At 40.5% G+C, this 21853-nt stretch overlaps 1 protein-coding gene across 1 annotated transcript in view; it reads left to right on the forward strand.

Annotated features, from left to right (window-relative positions):
* The window catches only part of LOC108032117 (dopamine D2-like receptor), a 31136-nt gene that overhangs the window by 551 nt on the left and 8732 nt on the right, over window positions 1-21853 (forward strand). The window contains exon 2 of the mRNA XM_017105950.3: window positions 21526-21758. Coding sequence (XP_016961439.2) covers window positions 21526-21758 — 233 coding nt within the window. The remainder of the gene's footprint in view (window positions 1-21525; window positions 21759-21853) is intronic.

Here is a 21853-nt window from a genome sequence, read left to right on the forward strand (position 1 = left end):
CTTTCTTGCAAAACTTTTTAGTTCTTAGTTTACTTTACAGAAAATTAATTTGCACACAAGTTGGGGAAAATTAAAATTGATTACTTAGGGCAAGGGGCTTATAAAATTAGGCAAAGTTTCTTATAATAGTGGACAGTCTTCAAATAGTTTAAAAATAGTTATTAATGGGTAAAGAAATTTGTTTACTTAAGATTAAGGAGAATGGCAAAGACCCTGAAAGTTTATTTTCTAAAAATGCCGTAAAAATCGTTTTATAGATAGAATAAGTTATTTAAGTGGTTAAACATTAGGATTTGTAAAATGATAAGGAGTGCAGAAAATTAAGAGTTTATGAAGACAATTTACACACAATCTAACGTCTTATAAGTTTTACAACTAGATTCAGCAATAAATTCATAATAACTATATTTACAAGAAAATATGGGAACTCATGGATTCCTTTGACCAGAACTCAAAGCGAGTAATAATCTCTCCAAGTGGAAGAGTATAATAATCAAAGCCAGCGCCTGGGACGTGGCAAGGACATTCGAGGCAGGGGTTGCATTTAATGAAGCTGCTGGTGGAAATGGCGCTGGCGGTGTGCAGATTGCATTATGTCTCAGATATTTCGATCAAAGCTGGAAAACGTAAGCCAGGATAGAAAAATGGAATCGACGGGGGCAGAGGTGCAGGGGTGGAGGAGCCGTCAGACAATTTAATAAGCGCGCTGCCTTTGAATCCCGGCCAGGACGAACCGCTGCCGGAGACAGGCAAGCCCAGAAACAATGCCGAGGAGATGGCAACGGAAGCTGCCAAAGCCTTTGCAGGCGGCGGAGCAAGTGCAGCATAAAAATTGCATTAGAGGCGGCAAACGAGCGCAGGCGAATTTCGCTTTGACTTAGCTCGGCTCTGGAAACATCTGCCGGCAGACTTTTATCTTGCAAGCACACTGAAAAAAATCAACATTTTTATGTCCAAAAAAGGAATGTATACCTTGATTTTTGAGTTACACCAGTACGCTAAAATATGTAAAAAAGAACATCTGCTTTTCACCAAAAAACTAAATGCAATAAACTGAACTCGAAATAAAATTTCCAACAACTTGCCATCCACACATAAAAAATTTTATTTTTGACCACTTTTCGCAAAAATTGACAATGCTACCCCTAGCAAAAAAGTCAAAATTTGAAAAAATTTTAAGTTTACAGAATCAGCAAGAAAATGACTGCGAACAATTATTTAGCTTGCTAGCTGTTCAAAACAGTGCGTATTTTTGGTTTCGGACCATTTTAAACCAAGTTACACCAAAAAAGTTAAAAAAAATATCAGTTATTCGTAAAATCTAAGGTCTTTATTTTCCACCAAAAAATAATCAGTATTTTGGACAAAACAATAAAAGTATTGGTCCAAAAATGGAATGCCATACCTTGCTAAACTCGTAATAAAATTTCCAACAACTTGCCATTCTCACCTAAAAATTTTATTTTTGACCACTTTTTGCAAAAAAAGACGATGTCAAAACTTGAGAAAATTTTAAGTTTTTAAAATCAGCCAGAAAACGACTGCGGTCAGTTATCTGGCTTGTAAGCTGTCCAAAGCATTGTATCTTTTAGGCTTCGGGTCATTTTTGACCAACTTACACCAAGAAAGGATAAAGAAAAAAATCGGGTTTTCGTCAAAAAACTATAGAGCTAATTTTACAGCAAAAATGATCAGTATTTTTGCCTAAACAAGAAAAGTAATGATCCAAAAATGGAATGTCAATCTTTATTGAACTCGTAATACATTTTTCAATAAGTTGGCATTCACACCTGTTTTATTTTTTACCAAATTGTATATCAAATAGTAAAAAATCTACTATTATTTCACATTTGGTAGTTGCTTGCTTGCAATTCAATTATATTTAAACGTGGTAAGATTTACCATCAAGAAAGTAGACCAAAGTTGAGAATTTTAAGAGTCAACCATTCGTGGAAAAGCTATTTCTTTGATTTCCAAACGAAATTGCTTATTTCGTAGGTGCATTTATGTGAGTGCTGCTTCCGGCGCCTGTAAAATGTTGCGCCTTCGATTTTCGAGAACGAATTGCTGATTTGAAGACTGCATTTATCTGAGTGCTGCTTCCGCCCCTTTCTGCCACCCCCTGCAGACGCTGCCACGGCGATGACAGTTTTGTTTGTGCGCTTTGGGAGCCATTACAAACACAAACACAAATGCAAACACAGATACAAACACAAACAGGGCGGCGCACACACGCACAGACACCTGGAGCACTCCTTGGGAATCCGAAGTGAGCAATGTTGCAAGGAGGGCCAACAAATGGCTGCTTGTTATATCAAGTGTGAAAAATATTGCCGGCAGTAGTTGCTTTTGCCGCTGCAGTTGCAGTTGAAAGCTGGAAAGGACGAAATCGGGATTTGCCTGCTGTCAGGGGGATCCTGCGACGGAAGCTGAAGTCCCCAGCGAGCAGGAGGCATTAGGTCCGAAGGATTAGGCACTCACGATGCAAAAGGCAGGACAGCAAAGGCAACTGGCTTTGGGTGAGCCTTGCAGTACATTAATTGCACTGGTTGCATAAGTTGCAATGACAGCAAAACCGACTTGTCACCACCAGTCAGTGTCATTTTTCTAGCACAATTGGAAGGTCAAAGGGGGTTGGACTTAAATTGAAAATGAGCTGTATTAAGTTAGGAACAATGGGCGTATACGTAATGTAATATATGCAGCTAAATGCAATGTTATAAAATGAAAGCTTAGTTTCTCTTTAAATTTAGACTTCTTAGAAAAGCTGCAATTGACAAATTAAATCAATGAATAATACATCAACATATTTTATAATAACTTACAGGCCATAAGTATAATAATAGGTAATAGAGAAACCGCAAAATAAATCAAATCAAATTTTCTTAGAATGGGATTTAAAAAAAATAAATATTGAAATTGTGTTAAATAGCTGAAACATTTATTTTTTAGCCATATTCCTTACTAATCTGGGGGATGAAGTATTAATGTCATTACGTTTATTTTGCCTGATAAGCCCGTGTAAGGATATTTTCTGACTTTCAACCTTTGTCACATATTTTCTCCCCGGCCATATGGACACATTTTCCGACTCAATCAATCGACTTCTGACCACAAGAGCAACGCAATTAAATGCCGTGCGACACACGTCGATGCCTTTTAACCAGTGCGTGAATTATGATTACGAAATTACGACATAATTAGTGAATAATTCATTTGATTTAAAAATCTGCATAAAACGCCAGTTAATTAATAACAGCAAACGCAATTACTGCATAGCCATCAGAAGACGGGAAAAAGGCAGCAAATTGAATTACATTGTCCCGTCGATGGCCGTGAATATTTAAGCAAACGCGAAAAGCTCGCAAAATGTTTGCAACTTAATAAATTATACTTGGGATGGAAAATGATAAACAAGAGAACAGCCGCAAATAACACATATAAAAACGGAAAAGCCAAGCGAAAAAAGGCGGGAGACGAGGAGCAACAAAATTAATTGAGCGCAAATTGGTGAAGCTGCGATTTTCAGCGCCAAAAAAAAGGAAAACAAAATAGGCAATGAAATTTTACACAGATATCTTACTGAGCAGAAAATCGGGGTTGGGGGCGAAAATGGAAAATGGGCAAGTGGGTTGTCAAATGGCTGGGATTTTCTGTGTGGGGGCTGCTAGACGGCGCGTGGCTTTCACAAGGAAAACCATCTCGAAGCAAAGGGAGGGGAACGAATTTATCATTCTACTGCTGCCAGCGAGTTGTTGCTGTTGTTGTTGTCAAAAAGCATTTTAAGCGCTTAAGCCAGAGCATAAGCTGCGACACGCACAGATCTCGAGGAGGAGGGTGGCCCAGACCAGAACTCCACTTTAAAGCACCCTATTGGCAGTGCTGGGAAATTCCCAGTAGTTGTACTTAGAACACAACTGCAGCAAAGAAAATTGGGAGCAAATCTTAGTTAAGATCAAGAATACTGAACCAGAGAAATTTTCTGTTTACGTAAATAAGCAAAAACGTTCTTGATATCAAGATAAATGTTCTAACTAGCTTGTTTTTGAAATCAATAGGGTAGTTTTAAAAAGGTTTTTATCTAAGCAGTTGCACTCAGTCCACAACTGCAGCGAAAAAATTGAGAACAAGTAAGTTAAGACCAAACATTTTCAATAGGAGAAATTCTAATATATTTAAGAAGAAACGTTCTTGATGTCAAGATTATGGTTTTGAAAAGTTTACTTTTTCCTAAGCTGGTTGAAAAATATTTTATGATTTTCCAAATATTTTTTAGTTAATAAAATATTTGAATCTGACTACATTTTCCCCAAAGAAGTAACTATCAACTCCATATAAATCCACAGCTAATTTGTATTTTATGTACCTTATCTGCTCTGAAAAACTAGTACCTTCTCCATCACTGTCAATGGGTTCCGGCAGCGAATTTCTTGGAAACACAAAAATATGGTAATTCCACTTGATCAAATTAATTCACGAACTGTCATCAATAAAACACAATCAATTTCTATGCTATTTGATATTTTAATATTCAGCAAACTGAATAAAATCGGCAAAGCTTCAAACAAACGTCGCGATATTTCAGTTGAAAGCCCAACTGGGAGCGCTTCGTTTGGCAATCAGATTCCTTCATTTCATAGATAAACGAGCCACAATGAGCCAATGCCGAAGTTAAAGCCAAAGTTGGATAAACTTTTGGGCCCTCCCCCCGAGTCTTGGGGGTCACCCCGCCCCAATTTGGCCATTCTTCTCCACCAAGCCCCACTATAGTTGGCTTTATCATAAATCTTTAAGCTACCTGAAGGCATTGGTAGTGGGCAAATGGATGGGCGGATGAGCGGATGGGCAGATGGAAAAGTGGGAAAATGGGCGGCGTTTTCGGCGTGGGGAATTGACATGTCTACGCATAGCAAATGGCAGGCACAAAATGGCAGCTGTCGGCCGGCTCACAGCAGCCAATTAATTTTTGGTCAGCTCGCAAAAGAAGGCAGCCCCGCCTCACGCCCAGCCCAACGCCAAAACTCGGCTCGGATCGGATCGGAACGAAACGGATTGGGGCCTAATGAAGTCGGGGCCCCAAATCGGTGTGTTTAAAGCACCGTTATGGAGTGCGACGTAGGTGAACTGGGGCGTGGCCAAGAACCCTTTTGGCAATCAGTGCGGAATTTGTTTTGTTTTTGCGGTCATCCGGAGTAAAGAGCTCATCCGGGGGATGTGGGAGGGTGAGAGGGAAGGGGCGGGAACGGCATGGAGACGGATGGTTGTTGAAGGGGGTGACAGGGGGTGTGTGAGCGGGGGCGGTGTCCACTGGAGCAGATGTTTGACGCCCGCACATCCATCAAGTTGTCATGGAGGAGTCACCAGCTCACACGCCGTCTCCCGGAAACTATACACTGGGAAAAAACAAGGAGAGAAAATCCGAAGAAAGAAAGAAAATAAAAAATTGTACTTAGGCCAAAGAACGGTCAATCTTTTTTAAAGTCGAATATACTTTGCAATATATTTGAATTTGTTATGTTTATTAAGTCCTTATAAGCTAAAATTTTCTGTATTATAGCCTAAGTTGAGATCTTGAGATTTGAAGGCTTGCAGCATAATGATATTTGATGAATTTGTATATTAATACAAAACAACCGTGCTTAAGTTAAGTTATATTTTAGTGGAGAACAGTTACCTTAATTTTTTGAATAATGCGACTCATAATTTATAGGTCTTACTTGTAAGATCAAAGAGTAAAATAATGCGTTGTCAGTAATTAGAATTATACAGAATACTCTTCGTATACATAAATTCTTTTCAAATCGGAATACTCAAAATTGTTTTTTCTTGTAGATAGAGCTTTTCTCTCAGTGCAGCACTATCCCTTCAGTGGCCTGTGCGTGTGTGTGCAGCTATGTGTAAGAAGTCAGGGGATATCCCGGACCGCTGCACATCCCAGAGAAGGCTTTAGATTCAGTTTCTGGCTGGGTCCGCCCAGGATCTTAAAGTCCTCGAACCCCCAGACATGTGCATGCGAGTTGGCCGCCGAGGCTCGCCTGCGCTCATTACTTATGCAAAGTCCTTTTTAGCTGTTAAGTGTTTTGTGTCTACTTACAAATGTAGCTGTAAATCAAGCGGAAGTCGTTTTGGCGGGGCTTTCCCCCTGGGAGGGTGCGGCCAGGACCGAAAAGGGCGCAATTGACTGCACGGGATTGCGGAGCCATTAAATTTTTCATGCGTTTACTATTTCCGGCGCTGGAAATTTACCTCATTTCAAAGCGAAAAAGGGGTGCTGAAGGGACAGAGGTGCCTTATAGGTCCGCATGCATATATGCAAATCTTTTCCTCGTCAGATTGGGCACGAAAATTGATTACGCCGATATACCGCCTGGCGCGAGGATAAAAGTTTTCCTGAGTCCATTAGGCTTCTGAGCCCGCCCATTTGTTTCGATGATTTAAAGCCAGCTGCTCAGAGCTTGAAAGTGGAGTTCCTTATGGTTAAATGCTAATCAAGTTGAACTAGGGATGGTATATTTTTTCCCTGCTCTTTTATTGCCTTAAAAGTTATTTCTTTGGCAGGAGCTTAACTATTTTTGAAGGAATTTTTTACACATTTTGGGTTATGGAGTGCTCATGGGATTGGCTGCAGCACTATAAAAAGAATATGAAAATATTTTTATTACACAAATAATCGATTCAGGGTCAAGAGTTGGCCTAAGGTTAATCCGGGCTTATTTCGTGTTTAAAGATTTCTGATTTTTCAGTTTATACAGGCTGGCTGTTTTTTTCCAATATCTAAATATAAACCCTATATCTACCCATAAACACTTACTGCACTTCACTCCCTGACAGCGACAACTGCAAAATTACACTTTCAATGATTAATTGTACAAGTGGCGCAAACAGGCGTTGCGAAAGGGAAAGCGAAAGCGAGCAAAATGCTAAAAGCCATTACTCTAATAATATTTGACTTGAATCGATAACTTGTCTAAATTGCAAATAGCTTACGGGGGTTAGCCCGAGGACGAGGAGAAGAAGTCGCCGGGGATAGAGGCAAATAAACAAGGAGCTGGCAGGATAAACAGCTGGCAGACAGGGCAGAGTGGAAAATAAACAAGCCGAGCGCAGTGAGACAAGTCAAGGAAGTGGAACCACACGGAAAACCAGGTAACCAAGACCCAGACCAAGACCGAGAACGAGAGCCTCTCACCGGACCGCCTTGACAGTCAATGCCAAAACAATTGAGGTTGGGCCGGCAAAAGGTTAGGGGACCAGGGGGTCAAAAGGACGCAGGTACGAAAGGACTAAGGACGTGTGATGGGAACAGACATTTGCTCGAGCTGCACGTATTCGCCTCTGTGGCAGCTGCCACGAGTCTTGGGGCTAGCGACTCGAGACTGGATATCCACACGGGGCACGGCCGGACCCAGGTCGAGGCTATAGAGAAACGGCTAGCCCTAGACCCACTAAATGGATGACACACTTCCGTAACTTTGGAGGCCAAGAAGTAGGCACAGCTATTTGCAATAGCCCACTTCCAATGACACATATTTCCTTGTTCTCATGGGTATACTGTACAAATATTGAGAATTTTGTTCTTAGCCTTCGGAATTGAAATCGTACAATGCCCAAATATAATTCAACCTAATTTACTTATAGCTCACTTAGGGATTTTTTAATTTTTTTCATGTTTCATATAAGCTCAAATACAGATTTAAAATTTGCGTTGAGCTTGAAAATACTTAAGATGTTTAGGAAGTAAAAAATATATATTTAAAATATATACAATATTTAATGGATTTGTGTTTTTTAAGAAATAATTAGGAGATATGAACAACCGTTTTTTGATCTACATATTTGAGTTAGGTTTTTTAAAAATACACATAATTTTAATACATTAATAGTTAAATTAAATAATTAATTAAAATTAGGTCATTGTGTTAAATGCTTTTTTTTTACATAGTATAAAGCACGGTGAGATTAAAGACGACTAAGCAAGCCTAATCAATACCTACTTAAAAGCATGTTTCTGTAAGAAGGACCGCTTATTTATATACCTCTTATAAGCAATGTCTACGTCAAAGGAGCCCGTTGTTTACCAATAACCCATTTGTCAGATCGATCACTGCCATCCTTATTAAGTTTGCAAAGAGCATCCATAATGAGATCCTGGCAGAGGCGGAAGTTTCGAATGCACTTTTTTAAATTGCCTGACAAATTGCTGTTGTCCTTCTCGGAGGTCTCCGTATGTGAGTTGTCCTGTGAAATTGTGGCCCAGTGAAAGGACTGTGCCCATTACTCATTCATCGATTGTTTGCATGCGACCAACTGTCTGAGGACTCCAAGAGAAGGAAAAGGTGAAGGGGGAAAAGGACCGCCCGCAAGGATCCGCCACCGAAAGCATTCGCTCGTATATTATTTTTAAGTAAATGGCAATGCTAATGGATTAAGAAATGCATTTTTTATACTCGTCACCCGGTCTTTGTCGCTTTAATATTTAATTCGGCGAGCACGGCAATTGCGATGGCATTGTGAAAGCTTTCTTGCACTTTAAGTGGCCGCAGGTTCATTTGCAAGCTTCGCAAAGTAAGTGCCATGTAATTTATGTGCCGCCTCGTTGATACTGCAAAAGAGTGCGAAAATTGCCGCAAGTCAGAGCCCCACTGCAGTGCAAATGGGAATGGAAGTGGGCGGGAGGGAGTGGCAGTGGCAGTGGCAGTGCCTTTCACGCCACGGTTTTTCCATCTTTTCATGGCGACTTGAATGGCGCCACCAGTGTCCTTTTGTCGCATGCTTATTCAACGCCGGCTTAAAGCTTTCAGGGGGATTTTTGAATGCACGCTTTCACTGGGTATTTATTTAATTAAGGAGTCAAAGAAGTCGTCGCATGCGCCTGCATGCAAAATACCCCAGAAGTAAGCCGGGGAAAATCCATCGGACTCTGGGATTTCCAGCCCCATCATTGGCCACTTCATTTATCAAGCTTTGACACTGACAGGGCGTCCGAGTTTGCATCGAGTTTCGCCTATCCTTTTCGGGATTTGATTAACGAGCCGTGGCTTTGGACAACTTTTGGCCGGCTCTGGACTTGGGACTCCTAGTCAGCCGGGCCAGCAACAGCAGTGCGGAATTGTCAAGTCATATTTCATTTTTGGTCAACGCCCACGACGGACAAATTCGAATGAAACATCATATCGCATTTGTATCTTGTTTTTTTCCCCGAGCTTTAAGGGTTTTCGGGCGACAAGCAGCGACGCATTTGCGTGACGAGCTCGGCCCTGTCCGCCCACTTCAAGTTGACTGTCAACGAGCGCGGCGACCTTGCCGGAAACTTACCTGAGCACGGGAAAAAAAGTCGAGCAAAAAAGGGACTTTACCAAAAATTATAAGAAAAGATGAAATACACTGTCGTACTTTTTTGAGAAAAATGTTCTTGAAATCAAGACAAAAGTAATCTCGAGTTTGTTTTCTGGTACCTAATAACTAAAAACCAAACATACTCAGTTAAAGGAAAGGGCCCTCGTTGATATTTGAGAAAACAAAGTGCTTGAAATCAAGACAAAAGTACTCTTAAGTTGGAATCAAGAGAATAGTTTTGAAAGGGTTACTTTATCTTTTTGTTGTCATTAATTGAGTTCTACAGTAAACTGTCCTGAACACAGTAAAAAATGGTATCAAAATGTACATAGATTACAAAAAAATTAATTTTAGATTTTTAATGTGAAGAATTAAAAAGTAATTCAAATTCCAAATAATGTATTTTTAAGAGGCGAAAACTTTTGAACATTTTTTGGAACTTGTTTACTACCTATTATTATAATACTTATTAATTACTGCCTTATAGGGTATATTGCTTGCCAAAAATACGGAAATAAAATCCCATTTTGTTATAATTTCTCCCAGTGCATCTGCACACGGCCAGCTAAGCGCACTTAAGAAGCGAAAGCCCAAAACAGGCAGCAGCACGTGCTTGCCCTTTGACAACACGGCGTATGCGTAATGCGGCCTAAGAACCTCGCGCTGCTCGTCCTGCCGGCAGTCCCACTGCTTTGGCACGTGAGTTATAAATAATTATAGACAACCGAGCAGCCAAAAATTATAACGTTAGGCCCGAATAAAATGCCAGGCACGTTTTAGCTGCCTTTGGCTTAGCTGCGTCCGCCTGCGACTCGACTCGAATAATTGGAGCGACCGAGGCTCTCGACAGCCCACTTGAACCTATTCAGCGGTCGCGACCGCCGGGCGACGTGACGTGGCCCAAATTGGAATTATTGCCATCATGTCACTCGATTAGTGGCGTTAAATTGCCAGAGCCACCCCTCATCGCGCTGCTGGCAGGATCCCAGGATGCCAAGGATGGCGGATTCCCGGGATCCGCGATGGAATCGTTTGCATCTGCTTCGATACGCTCGCTTCGTTCGCGTAAAAATGCTCCTGCCTCGCATTCTGCTTGCCGCTTTATTGTCGTTTTCCCTGCTGCTGGCGGCTATCATTTAATATCCTGTCACTTAGGAACTGCCTGGACAGCCAGGAGCTTCTTCTCGCAGTTTCCCTCTATTATATCTAAGTTAAAAAGTATTTGCCAAACGATTCTAAACACTTTAAAGGCAGTTGAATGGTGAACTTTAAGGTGATTCCTATAGTTATTTGTGAAAATAATATTGTTTTGGTGCTCCCAATTGAACTAGACACAATTCGATTGGTTTTACAATTTGCCTGTGGGCTTCTTAAATTGTTTGCATACGTCTTCTAATCATTGCCAGGCCCAAGGCAAATTGCTGATGAAACAGAAAGCAATCGAGACAATTGCTGGCTGAATTTATATTTTACCAATTCGAAAATGGCTTTAATAAATCATCCTGATAGGTATGCAATAGAATAAATTCATGAAATGCCACAGTCAGATAAATGCAAAGTTGTGTACTTTTGTAAAAAAATATATTCATGAAATGAATTTTTGTTTAAATACATGTGTGGCATGCGGCCGTACATCTCTAATATTTTCTGTTTATTTTAGCCATGTTGAGATTTTGCAGTGCTTGTATAGTGCACCCAAAGTATCCGGCTGCAAACATAGGCAACCATTTCTGGGCAACCGAAGCCACAATGGGCAAATGCATGTCGTGTAAATTACATCTCCATATGTGCAGGGCTCTTCAGCTCCACAGATTTTCATTTAATTAAATTCACAGGGCCCCTACTCAGAAGATCCCCCAACTCTTTTCGTTCGACATATTCTTGATTTTTTGCCTTGACCATTTTTGGACTTTCATTAAAACTGTAGCACAAGCAACTACGCAAATATAAACAGAGCCAGATATGCACATAAAACTTAATTTTCATGTAGAATTTCTGGTCTAGCTTGCCAAGTCAGCAAGTTGTGAAGTGGCTCTTTCAAATTGTAATGTAGGTAACAAGCTGGTTGGGCAAATATTGAGAGTGACACGTGTCGAATGTTGCTGGGGTATATATAAAAGAACGAATTTTGGACCTTTAAAAGCATGCTTTTGTACATTTCTGAGCAGCAAAGCAAAGTTAGCTGGTGGTTTAGGCGGTTCGATATTTTTAGATCAGTGGCTTTGCTTTCATAATACCAAATCGAGCATACAAAGCTGCGGCGTTACAGCAAAGTCGATTCAAATTATGCATAAATCTCAATATAATTGACATTGAACGACAAACTTTTGCTACTTTGCGTTGAAATTTTACGAGACTATTTTTACCATTTGAGCGGGCGTCTCGTCCCAGACAGGCCATTATATCCAAGTCAGGCCCAGTGTGGGCACACACAAACAGCGTCGAAAAGTTGCCCAACGCGAATGAATGAAAGGATGATTTTGGTCTACCCAACTCCCACAGACTTTTTCACTATGTATTTCGTATGGCCATATATACGGATATACCATTTTTCGTGTGTGTGTTCATGTTCATTGTGAAAATTATGCGAAAAGTTTTTGGCTGGCCTGAGAACGACGGCAGAAAGTACATTAAATTTTGCATTGCACTTGCCACGGCCAGTTGCACTTTGGCAAATCTCAGCCACAAAAGCCTCTAAAATAGCTCAAAAGCATTTTGCGGCTGGGGACTTCCGCCGGCGGATGAGTGTCCATTGAGACTGCTCTGCGGTTGTCCGGCTGTCTGAAAAAGCGATACAAAAATGTTCCCCCCAAAAGACTTTCGGCTTTCTTCCGAGCCTTAAATGGACAGTGAAAGTGCAGCCGAAACTTGGAAAGTTATTTTTAACAGGCCATAAAAACTAATTGTTGGAAAATGGTTTTGGCCAAGGAAGTCAAAAGATAGTTCTAAGTGGGTGCTCTTGAGGTCAAAACATTCTAAGTAGATTTTAGATAACTTTTTGTTATTGTTTTTTTTTTACATTTTCTGCTTTTTTTTACTGTACCTTAAAGATTTTAATACCTACATGAAGGCATCGAAATAACCCAATTGAAATATCTAAAATGTTTTAGTACCCTCTATAATATATGCTTAAAGTCCTAATAAGTGTCCCGCTTTAAGAGCTTATTTGATTACCTCATTTAACAGATACCTTTGTTAAAATATCTCAAAAATATTTCTGTATTTCTTTACTAGGCCATAAATATTTAATTACCTATCTAAAAACTTGCAGCAACCTCTATAATATATGCCAACAGTGCTTATAGCATTAAGTGCCCTGCTTTTACAGCTTATTTGATTAACTCGAAATGTGAGCTGGGGAAAATGCGAATTAAGCTGTGACAGGGAAACATCTGCAGCTGAAATACTTATCAGAGTCGTGTGCTGGTTGTCGCATAAATGTCTCAAAAATATGCTCTTGTGCGGCCGAAAAACAAAACCATAAAGATGAAATATGTGTGTGAGGAGGCCCATGCATTGCTCACATGCTGAAATGCCCGACTGCCCGAATGCTAAATTCGCCCCGTCGTCGACATCTTGTAATTTTATTTTATTATGCCCAAAAAGGACGAACCCAGTGCGCCTGTGTGTCTCCTGCGGATGGTCGGACCTTTTATATCCGCAAGGAGAAAAGTTTGTAATATCCCCCGATGTTCCGGTTGTCTCAACAAATTGGCAAGGAAACATACTAAATAAACTGTCGGCAGCCGGTATTGATGGCATGGCTAATGACCTTGAAAGCGATATGAGATCCCTTTTCCTACCTTATTGTTTTGGGGCTTGTTTTGGCCAAGTTTCATCATAATTTGATTGAAAACAGTTTGGCGACCCCTAGCAAGGCGAAGGCCGTCTGCGGTTCTGGGACCTCGTTATTTAAGGTTTTTTAAATTATTTAATAATATTATATTATGGAAAAAGAAATTTGAGGTAAAGAAGCTTTCTTTTGGTTTTTGAAACCTTTTTAAATATCATATTACTATAAATTATAAAAAACACTTTTAGAAGTTCAGGAACTTCAGTTGAAACTTTGTTTTGATGTTCAAAACTTTTCCGATGGGTTGTTTTCCCTATTGATAAAAAGGTTAATATTTTCTTTTCGGAAACCTGTAAAGTCAATCCTGAACAATCTTTGTTTTCCGCCTGAAAACTTTAGCTATTGGCATGCTTTCCTTGCTGATAAAAAACAATGAAAACTTCCAGTTTGCGTGAGCTGTAACTAATAGATGCTGTTAGTGAAAATGCTGAATGGCTTTTCATTGGCCATGTGTATTTAAGCAGAGTTGCAATAACTATGTAATGCACAGCACAACAGCAGCCAGCACAAACAGGAGCAGGGAAAGAAAGGTATTACAAGTGCTTTGTAATCTATTTGAAAACTTTTGCCCGAGCAGGAAAACACCCGCCTGCACGAGAACCCAAACGAGAATAATAAAGCAGGAAAATGGCGAGCAGGGCAGGCGGGGCGGGAAAGTCTGGGTCTGCTAAAGAGTCTATAAGAAAAACTCTTGTAATAGACAAACAATGAGTATAATGAAACGTTAAGGCGCCGTGTAATGACGCAACGGAAGCGAAGCAATTTACGTAAGCTTCCACACCGAGTTAGGAGTTTAATGAATGCGAAGAATAGAGCGCTCAGCTTAATGACGGGGCTGAATCTGGGGATCTGGATCTGTAAATGAGTGGTGGAAAATCGGTGGGCGGAAAATCGAAGCAGTCGCCGCTTTATATGCCACATTAGAGCAATGTCAATAGCAGGGAGCAAAAGTTGCGGCGAAAAACGAAGGCCGGAAGCAAGCATCCGATAGACACAGACACCTCACCTCAGTCCCATTTTCCCCACCTTTCACTTCATTTCCCCTGCTTTCTCTCGACTTTTCGCGTTAAGCGAGGCGGAAGGAATACAAAAATAAAGCTGTGTAAATATAAAAAGCAAGGGAGACGGGAATAGAATGGCACCCCGTATTTAATGGGGGGCCAATAGCACTCGACGAGACATCAAGAGCCACAACAATTATGACAAAAGTTGGATGAGCTGGTCAAGCAGCGTCGCTCACAAAGGTACTCTATGGTATAGTTATGATATAATAAAAAATGTAGAAAGATAATTTATTCTACGTATAATTTTACTTCCATAAACTGTATTGAGTAAATGAGGTAATTGGAAATAATAAAGGTAGTTTTCTTTATTTAAGTAAAATGTTATTTATCCCAGAAACCCCTTAACATATTATAATTAATTTAATAGCAGGGAGATATAATTTCCAACTATTTATTTTACTCACTAAAAATCAATTGACCTTCTTAGACAGGGAATTCAAAAGACCTGTTGAGTATTTGCTTCTCCCAACATGGGTTCAGCTCGTCTGAGCTGTCAAAAAATGGAAAAAAAACCCGACAACATGGATAGATATTAAAAATTCAATACAACAAAAAAAGAGAAGAAATGTGCTTACAAAAACTTGTTAGAAATTTAATTGAATTTCGTGTCTTTTCCTTTATCTGTCTGTGCTCACCATGTGATTTTCCAACACAAACAACAATTTATTTATATATATCTGCTCTGGGACCCAGACGAGGAGCATGGACCGAAGGGACACAGCCGCCCACTCATATGGATGTATGAAAATTTGTTGTAGTTTCAGTTTTCCGCCCTTTGCTAAGCTGGCAGCTGTCAATGGCGCGAGTTCTGGGAAAAGGAAAAGCGCCGAAGGTCTGCTTGCCTGCGCTCGGAAAACTTGAAGCCTGTGCCGAGTTTTCCTGAGCATATGGATAAACAGTCGCTTCATCTTGAGATATGAGAAAAAGGCGACAAAGTTGTCAGTGGAAAAATTTGATAAGCAGTTCATAAGGCTCTTGGGGGATAAGCAAAAAAGATGAACTATTCCAAGTTTTTGTTTTCCATTTAAGACTCTCAGGTGAGTCGATAACGTCTTGAAATATTTTTAAACTCTTACCTGGTATTAAAAATCATAACTAAATAATGTAAAGAAAGATAAATAATAAATTTGTGGTGTATTTATTGGTAAAAAAATTTCACTGAATGAAATAGTCTTTAACTTAATTGAACTAGCAAATAATATATAATTTAAAGATATCTTAGTAATAAATAGTGGTTACCTTGATTTTAATAACTTCGAAATAAATACAGTAGTTAATTTATTCAGTTCAGTTAGTCAACCGTTTTATGGAAATGATTTGAACCACTAATGCAGGCCAAAATGCCTTGAGGCACATCGGGCATAAATCAATAAAGCGTTCACTGTGTTAAAAATGCAAATGCAATCAAAAATCCTGGCAAATGAGGTAAATGGATGGCATTTCCTTTTTTCTCACGGCTTCACTCTTCCGACTGCCAGCTGGCAGACATCAAAGAAAATCAGGAAACGCTTGGCTCACTAAAAATAGAAGTGTCGGCGGCACTACAAGAATGCCCAACAAAGGAACCGAAAGCCAAAGGCCAAAGTCAGAGCCAAGCACCGGGCCAGAAGCACCGAGCACCTGGCAGCCAGGTGAGGACGAACTTGTGGGTCACACGGAAGCTAAAGCCATTTGCATTATTGTCAGCCACCCACTGGGTGGTTTGCTTTTTTTTTGTGCCGAGAAGGAGGGGGATCTTTGTGGATGTCGGGAACTTGAAACGAAATCAAAAGTCAATGGAGGCGACTTGGGGGGGCTGAAAATGAAGATGACTCTGTCAGGGCGAATAGCGTAAGGAAAATGATTTCACCGAGCCTGATAAGGAGGTCGTGGTATCGTGGCATTGGGCTGGCCTATGGGGAGGCCACCCTAATCGACCTCCAACCAGTGGTAACCTCGATTCACTGAACAGCTTTCGATTTCCGTTCGAGATCCGCTGGCCTGGGAAAATGCGTTTATGGCACATCGATGGAAATCGAAAGGCCATTAAATAGTTTACTTTATGCATGGCAGGCAGATTTCTACCCTAGGGTTATTTACTCGTCCCATCCCCATCAGGCTGATGACGACGGCGATGATGATGATGATGATGATAAACCCGTCAAGCGCTTAGAGCCAAGTTAACATCGGCCGCATCAACAACTTTTCTTTTCTTTGCCTAACAATTTAGGTTCTTTTTTTTTTGGACCTGCACGTATTCACCGCATGTTCCGCTTTGAGCTTCTTGCCATCCGGATGCCTAAGTGTCCTGGCCAGCAAGTTGTGCGGAAGTGTCTATCATATGCATGTTAATAGCTTCCCCTAAGAGAGTGCGTTGGAGAAGCCCGCCCAAGCTTTCGCCATGCATTTATAAGGCGGGAAAGGATATTCAGGTGGCTAATCCAGAGGGAAAATGATTTAACTGGTCAGGAAGTATTTAAAAGGGTAGACAGACCAGCAGGATTTATTTTCAAATATATTTTTCCCATTAGTATTGATATTTAATATATGACTCTTGCCCTGACATCCAAACGACAACCGCAGCAACATTTTGATTAAAGAAAAAGTAGCATTCGCATGTGAAATCCCTTTGCGGACTTTTCGCTTGGCCGTAATGTTTTTCCATGCTGTCAACACAAATATTTGACCGCACAACAAAAAAGTTACAGAAACAATGCCCTCGACAACAAAAGTTGGCAGCAGCGGCTACAACCAGCAGAAACCAGTGAAATCCGCAAAACAACCGATTCATATTTCCGACAATACTCGGTTTTTTTTAATTCAATAAAATATAAAACAAACCTATCTGTGGTTTTTGTGTTGATAATAACCAATTATAATTGGATAAAAAGTGAGTTCTCATTATTTCTAAATTGAAATTTACCATGAATATATTAAAATATTTGACCTATATGTAATATTATAAAAGATCTCAGTCATTTATGCCTTCCATTACCCATTCACAAAATGGTAGCAACCATCTCGCAGGGGTCGAGGGTCACAGATCTGAGCACACGATACAAGGGCACATATATATTCAGATTCCCATACTATATATATAGCCGTATGAATAAACATATGACCATGCAAATGTGTCAACGGGACGCGCGAAATGCAAATGGAAATGATATGTGTTTACATGCGCGGAGCCGAGAGTCAAAAACTGTTGTCAGGCGGCGGAATAAAAAGAGAGTCCTGAAATCCCCGGCGGACTAACAACAGACATCACATCTCTGGCCTCCCATCGCAGCGCCCCATAAATTTGGATGACAGTCGAGGTGACAACGTGTCAACAGGCGCCGCGGGCGGCTGCCACGCCCGCCAAATCACAACGCCCACTCAAACTCACATGTACGACGGGTCATAAACCCAGCGTCAAATGTCTGGCAAATCGGGCAATTAAAGGTCCGCTTTAAGAAGAGCCTGAAAACATGGCCCACCCACTCTTTAAATGATTGATTATTCGGCAGCAGAAAATCGAGGAAAATTAAATTGGGGCGGCTTTGAACCTGACACAATTTTATATGTCTATTTAATCTAAAGGGCCAAGTCTGTTGTTTTCAGATTGTTTTTTACACCTGGGGTAAAAGTCTTTCAGAAAAATATGAATATGAATAAAAATGTATAGTACTTGGAAATAATTTTTTTTGAGTTCAGAACTTTATGGATTTAAAAAATAAATTACAATACCAGACGAATATTTGGTTAAGTATACCAAACACTTTTTTATGAAGATTTGTTCGTTTGAAGCTTGCTCAGTTTTTTTAGAAACAACTTTTTGAAATTTAAAAAAAAAAAAAATATTTTGAGAAAGTATGGTTACTTATACATTAATTTCCTTACTATCATCTTACAACTGGAGACTGATATCTTAAAGATATTCTTCCTTCTTCTTTTTTTCAAGCCCCCTTTTGACAGCATCCCGCCCCCGCCCCTGAGCTTGTTTCTTATCACGGGCGCTGTTCATGCTGTTATCGCCGTTGTAAGTGGCTGTCACTGTCATCTGCCAGAGGCAGGGGAATAAAGGGAATGGGATGGGACTCGCTACTTGTCCCCGACTCCGGAGTTCAATTTGTTCCTCTCATATTTCTGTGATTTGTTATTGAAATTGTTATTGTTGCTGGTTGGTGCAGAGGCAACAGGAACGACGACGAGTTGCGCCGGCTTATTTTATAATCACAGCAATTTTCCAGCTTGGCTCAATGATTTTTTCTCGGCTCACATATTTGCATTTTATTATCGCTCGCCCTTTTTTATTGACGCAAATCATTTGGGTTGTGTGTGTTTATGCATGGGTTTTATTTGCCGTCAGGTATTTGATATTTTATTTCTGATTGCCCCCGGATTTATGTTGATGTTTATTCTGTTTGCTTATTTGCAAAATATTTTAAAAGGATTTTCCACGAATTCAACCAATTTAAAGTGAGCAGAATACAAGGGAAAGTTTGATTATTTTCATTGTTTTGCAATGTATATTTCATAAATTTTATTCACAAGTTCATTGGGAAAAATCACAGACCCTTTATTTATGGCACAAAGTTAAACCAATTTAAATGTTTTCTGTCAAGCGAATAAATGCATTTACGATTCCTGTAGGATTAAGCTTTTATTCAATTTAAATTAAATTTAAATGAAGAGTTTTGTTTGAAATAAAGATGAAATCATCGCCATTATTATATTCCATTTTGATTTTTCCCATGTAATATACAGAAACAAACTTGACCTAATCGGTTAACCGAGGAGAAGAAAAGCCTAGCCCAAACCCTTTTGGCCAGTCACTTCCTATCTATTAGGTCCGTTTGCTGGGCAAACAGTTTTCTGCGGAGATGTATCTAATTGATGGAGGGCTGCTGTTTGAAGGAACTGAAACTAAAATTGAAATCGATGCCGCCGCAGAAACCCAAGTAGGAAAGTCCAACAAAGTCCCATTCACACACAGCCACACACATGTGGCCAGCACGCAGCCAGTAGTCCATTCATAAATCATCACATTTTCACCCGATTTTTCCCCATTTTTCGCATGGGAATTGTTTGCCTTGGTTCGGCAACGCGGCAAAAAAAAGCGCACAAATATTTGTTATGGTAGCTCACACAAAGGCTTATGTTGTCATGGACGAGGGTATGCACATAGTATCCGCATACATATATCTTCCATTTTGTAGGCACGGTTTTTGCAGCCGACATTGTTTTGTCATTCACTCAATTTGGCAAACAACCGAATCATTAGCTGGACCTTCTATTTCCATTCCGTCGGCGTCGCCGCCTTTACATCCACTTAAACTTACAAAAAATTAAATAAGTTTCAACTCATTTACCAAGTCATTTTCCTGCCAACTTTGCTCGTCATCAGCTTCCCCGGCTATTTGTGTTTCAGTTTAGTTTTATGACGACTCCACTCCCTCGTTTTGGCCCCATTTGCAGACCCATGCAAAGCAAAAGCTACACAAAAGAAATCAGCTAAAAATTTATTTACCCTGACTTTGGCAGCGGAACTGGAAAACGGGAAAGTTTTGCGCTTTTGTTTGAAATTTGTTTCGCATTTGTAAGTTGAAATGCCTTTCCCCAAGAAAAGCGGCATAATACCAAAAAAAATATATAAGACAGAAACACAAATAAAAGCTTTGTCCTGCTCCTCAAAGGAGAACCAAGGCACCAGGACACAGAGGTTCCCCGAAAACCTTCTCAGACAGACCCCAATCTCAGGTTCCGCTTGCTGTTTTCCCGGAAAAAAAATGCTTCGCTTCTCCTCTTTTCGGCCGGCCAGTGCTTGCTTTTATTCAATTTAACCTGATTTCCACAGTCTCCTTCGGCTTTCAGGTTGCAGCTTAAACAAATTTCCTCCATTTTAAAGGTCCGACTACCGTCTGCTGCCCAAATTAATCTTATTGACACTTTACTTACGGCCCAAATGGCCTGAGACGGCCCTATTTTTAGCCAAACCCAATGGCCGTGTCATTTGTAACATTTTCGCTTCGGACTCGTGGGCTCGGCATTATTGCAATTTGAGCGCTCGATGGGCGCGAAATCGGGGACTGGAAAATATTGCCTGGCCATAAACAAATCCTTATGGCAGTTTCTGTTTGCAAAAAGGGAGAACTCCGGCATTCAACAGATGCCAGTGACTTCGGAGGCTTCCCGCTTAAAGTGGCTTCGGAAGAGTGGACGGAATGAAATGGCCTCGTCATTAGGTCAATTTGTTAGAAGTGAACATTTTTTAAATTGCTTCGCATTTCACAGAACTGCCTTTAATTTCCAGGGTAAATTTAAACGGAATATTGCAGTGAAAGAGAGTTACAATTTAAAAGTACTTTAATATTTATTAAATATTGCAGTGAAAGAGAGTTACAATTTAAAAGTACTTTAACATTTATTCATTTGCAATATTTAAATTATGTTGTATTAAATTGTGTTATATTTAAAGAGATAAAACACTATCTAACACGCTTATCGATCCATCATCGCCTGGAACCTATCTCATTTTCTGAACTCTGGCTCGTTAGGAATTCCTTTTCCCAGCGGCTACACGGATTCATGTTCGACCAGATTCTGGACACAAGTCCCGCGCCCAAATCTCAGGGCACACGCAAACAGCAGAGTAAACACAAGTATCACTCACCAAAAATGCCGGATGCTCAACCTCCAGCCACCCGGGAAACCAAGCTATTTGCACAGGGAGAAAATGATGGATACCTATGATAAAAGCTACTTTTAGGGACATTTTTAATTATCCCTATGTTTAGGTATATAATTAACTACCTTAATATTTTCTTACTATTTTACTTATCTTTGCGGTTCAAGAAGACGGAATTTCATGGTGCATTGTGGACTACAAATGCTTGATAGTTTTTTCCCAGTGCACACACAATCGTACTTTTATGGGGCGAAGGCGAGAGTGCCGCGCTGAGTTATGACGTCCAACAGCTGTGCAAAACGATGGCCACAGCATCGGGAATAGCCGCTCATATATGGGCCAGTTGGTCTGAAATATGTTGCATAAGCCCCCGCGGGAGGGGCGGGCAATATCATTGGGGAGGCTGCCGCGGTGGCTGGCATGTGGGTGGCCAAAAGAAAAAACGAGGGAGCATTAAATAAAAATGGCCGGGCGACAGTTGGGGCTGCATTGTTGCCAGACCAATCGTAAATCGTGTGTACTCGTAGGTGGAAAGTATTGCAGTCACTTAATACAGTCATAAGTCGGGCGGGGAATATTTACAGCCTCGCTGAGAATACAATGGCGAACTTCTTTATCCGCAGGATACTTCCCCCTGGGCTCGGAGCACTGCCTGACCTGGATCTGCCTGGACGTCCTCTTCTGCACGGCCAGCATCATGCACCTGTGCACCATCTCCGTGGACCGGTACCTATCGCTCCGCTACCCGATGAGATTTGGCCGGAACAAAACACGCCGGCGGGTCACCCTCAAAATTGTTTTCGTGTGGCTCCTGAGCATCGCCATGAGCCTGCCCCTGAGCTTGATGTACTCGAAGGTGAGTACAGGCTTGGGGTTAGATATGACTTCGTTCTATATATATATATAGTTTTACATTCGGTTATATCCAAAAATATATTGTACGAATTCGAA

The sequence above is a fragment of the Drosophila biarmipes genome, chromosome 3R, assembly GCF_025231255.1.
Source record: "Drosophila biarmipes strain raj3 chromosome 3R, RU_DBia_V1.1, whole genome shotgun sequence".
In the NCBI taxonomy this organism is placed as follows: Eukaryota; Metazoa; Arthropoda; class Insecta; order Diptera; family Drosophilidae; genus Drosophila; species Drosophila biarmipes.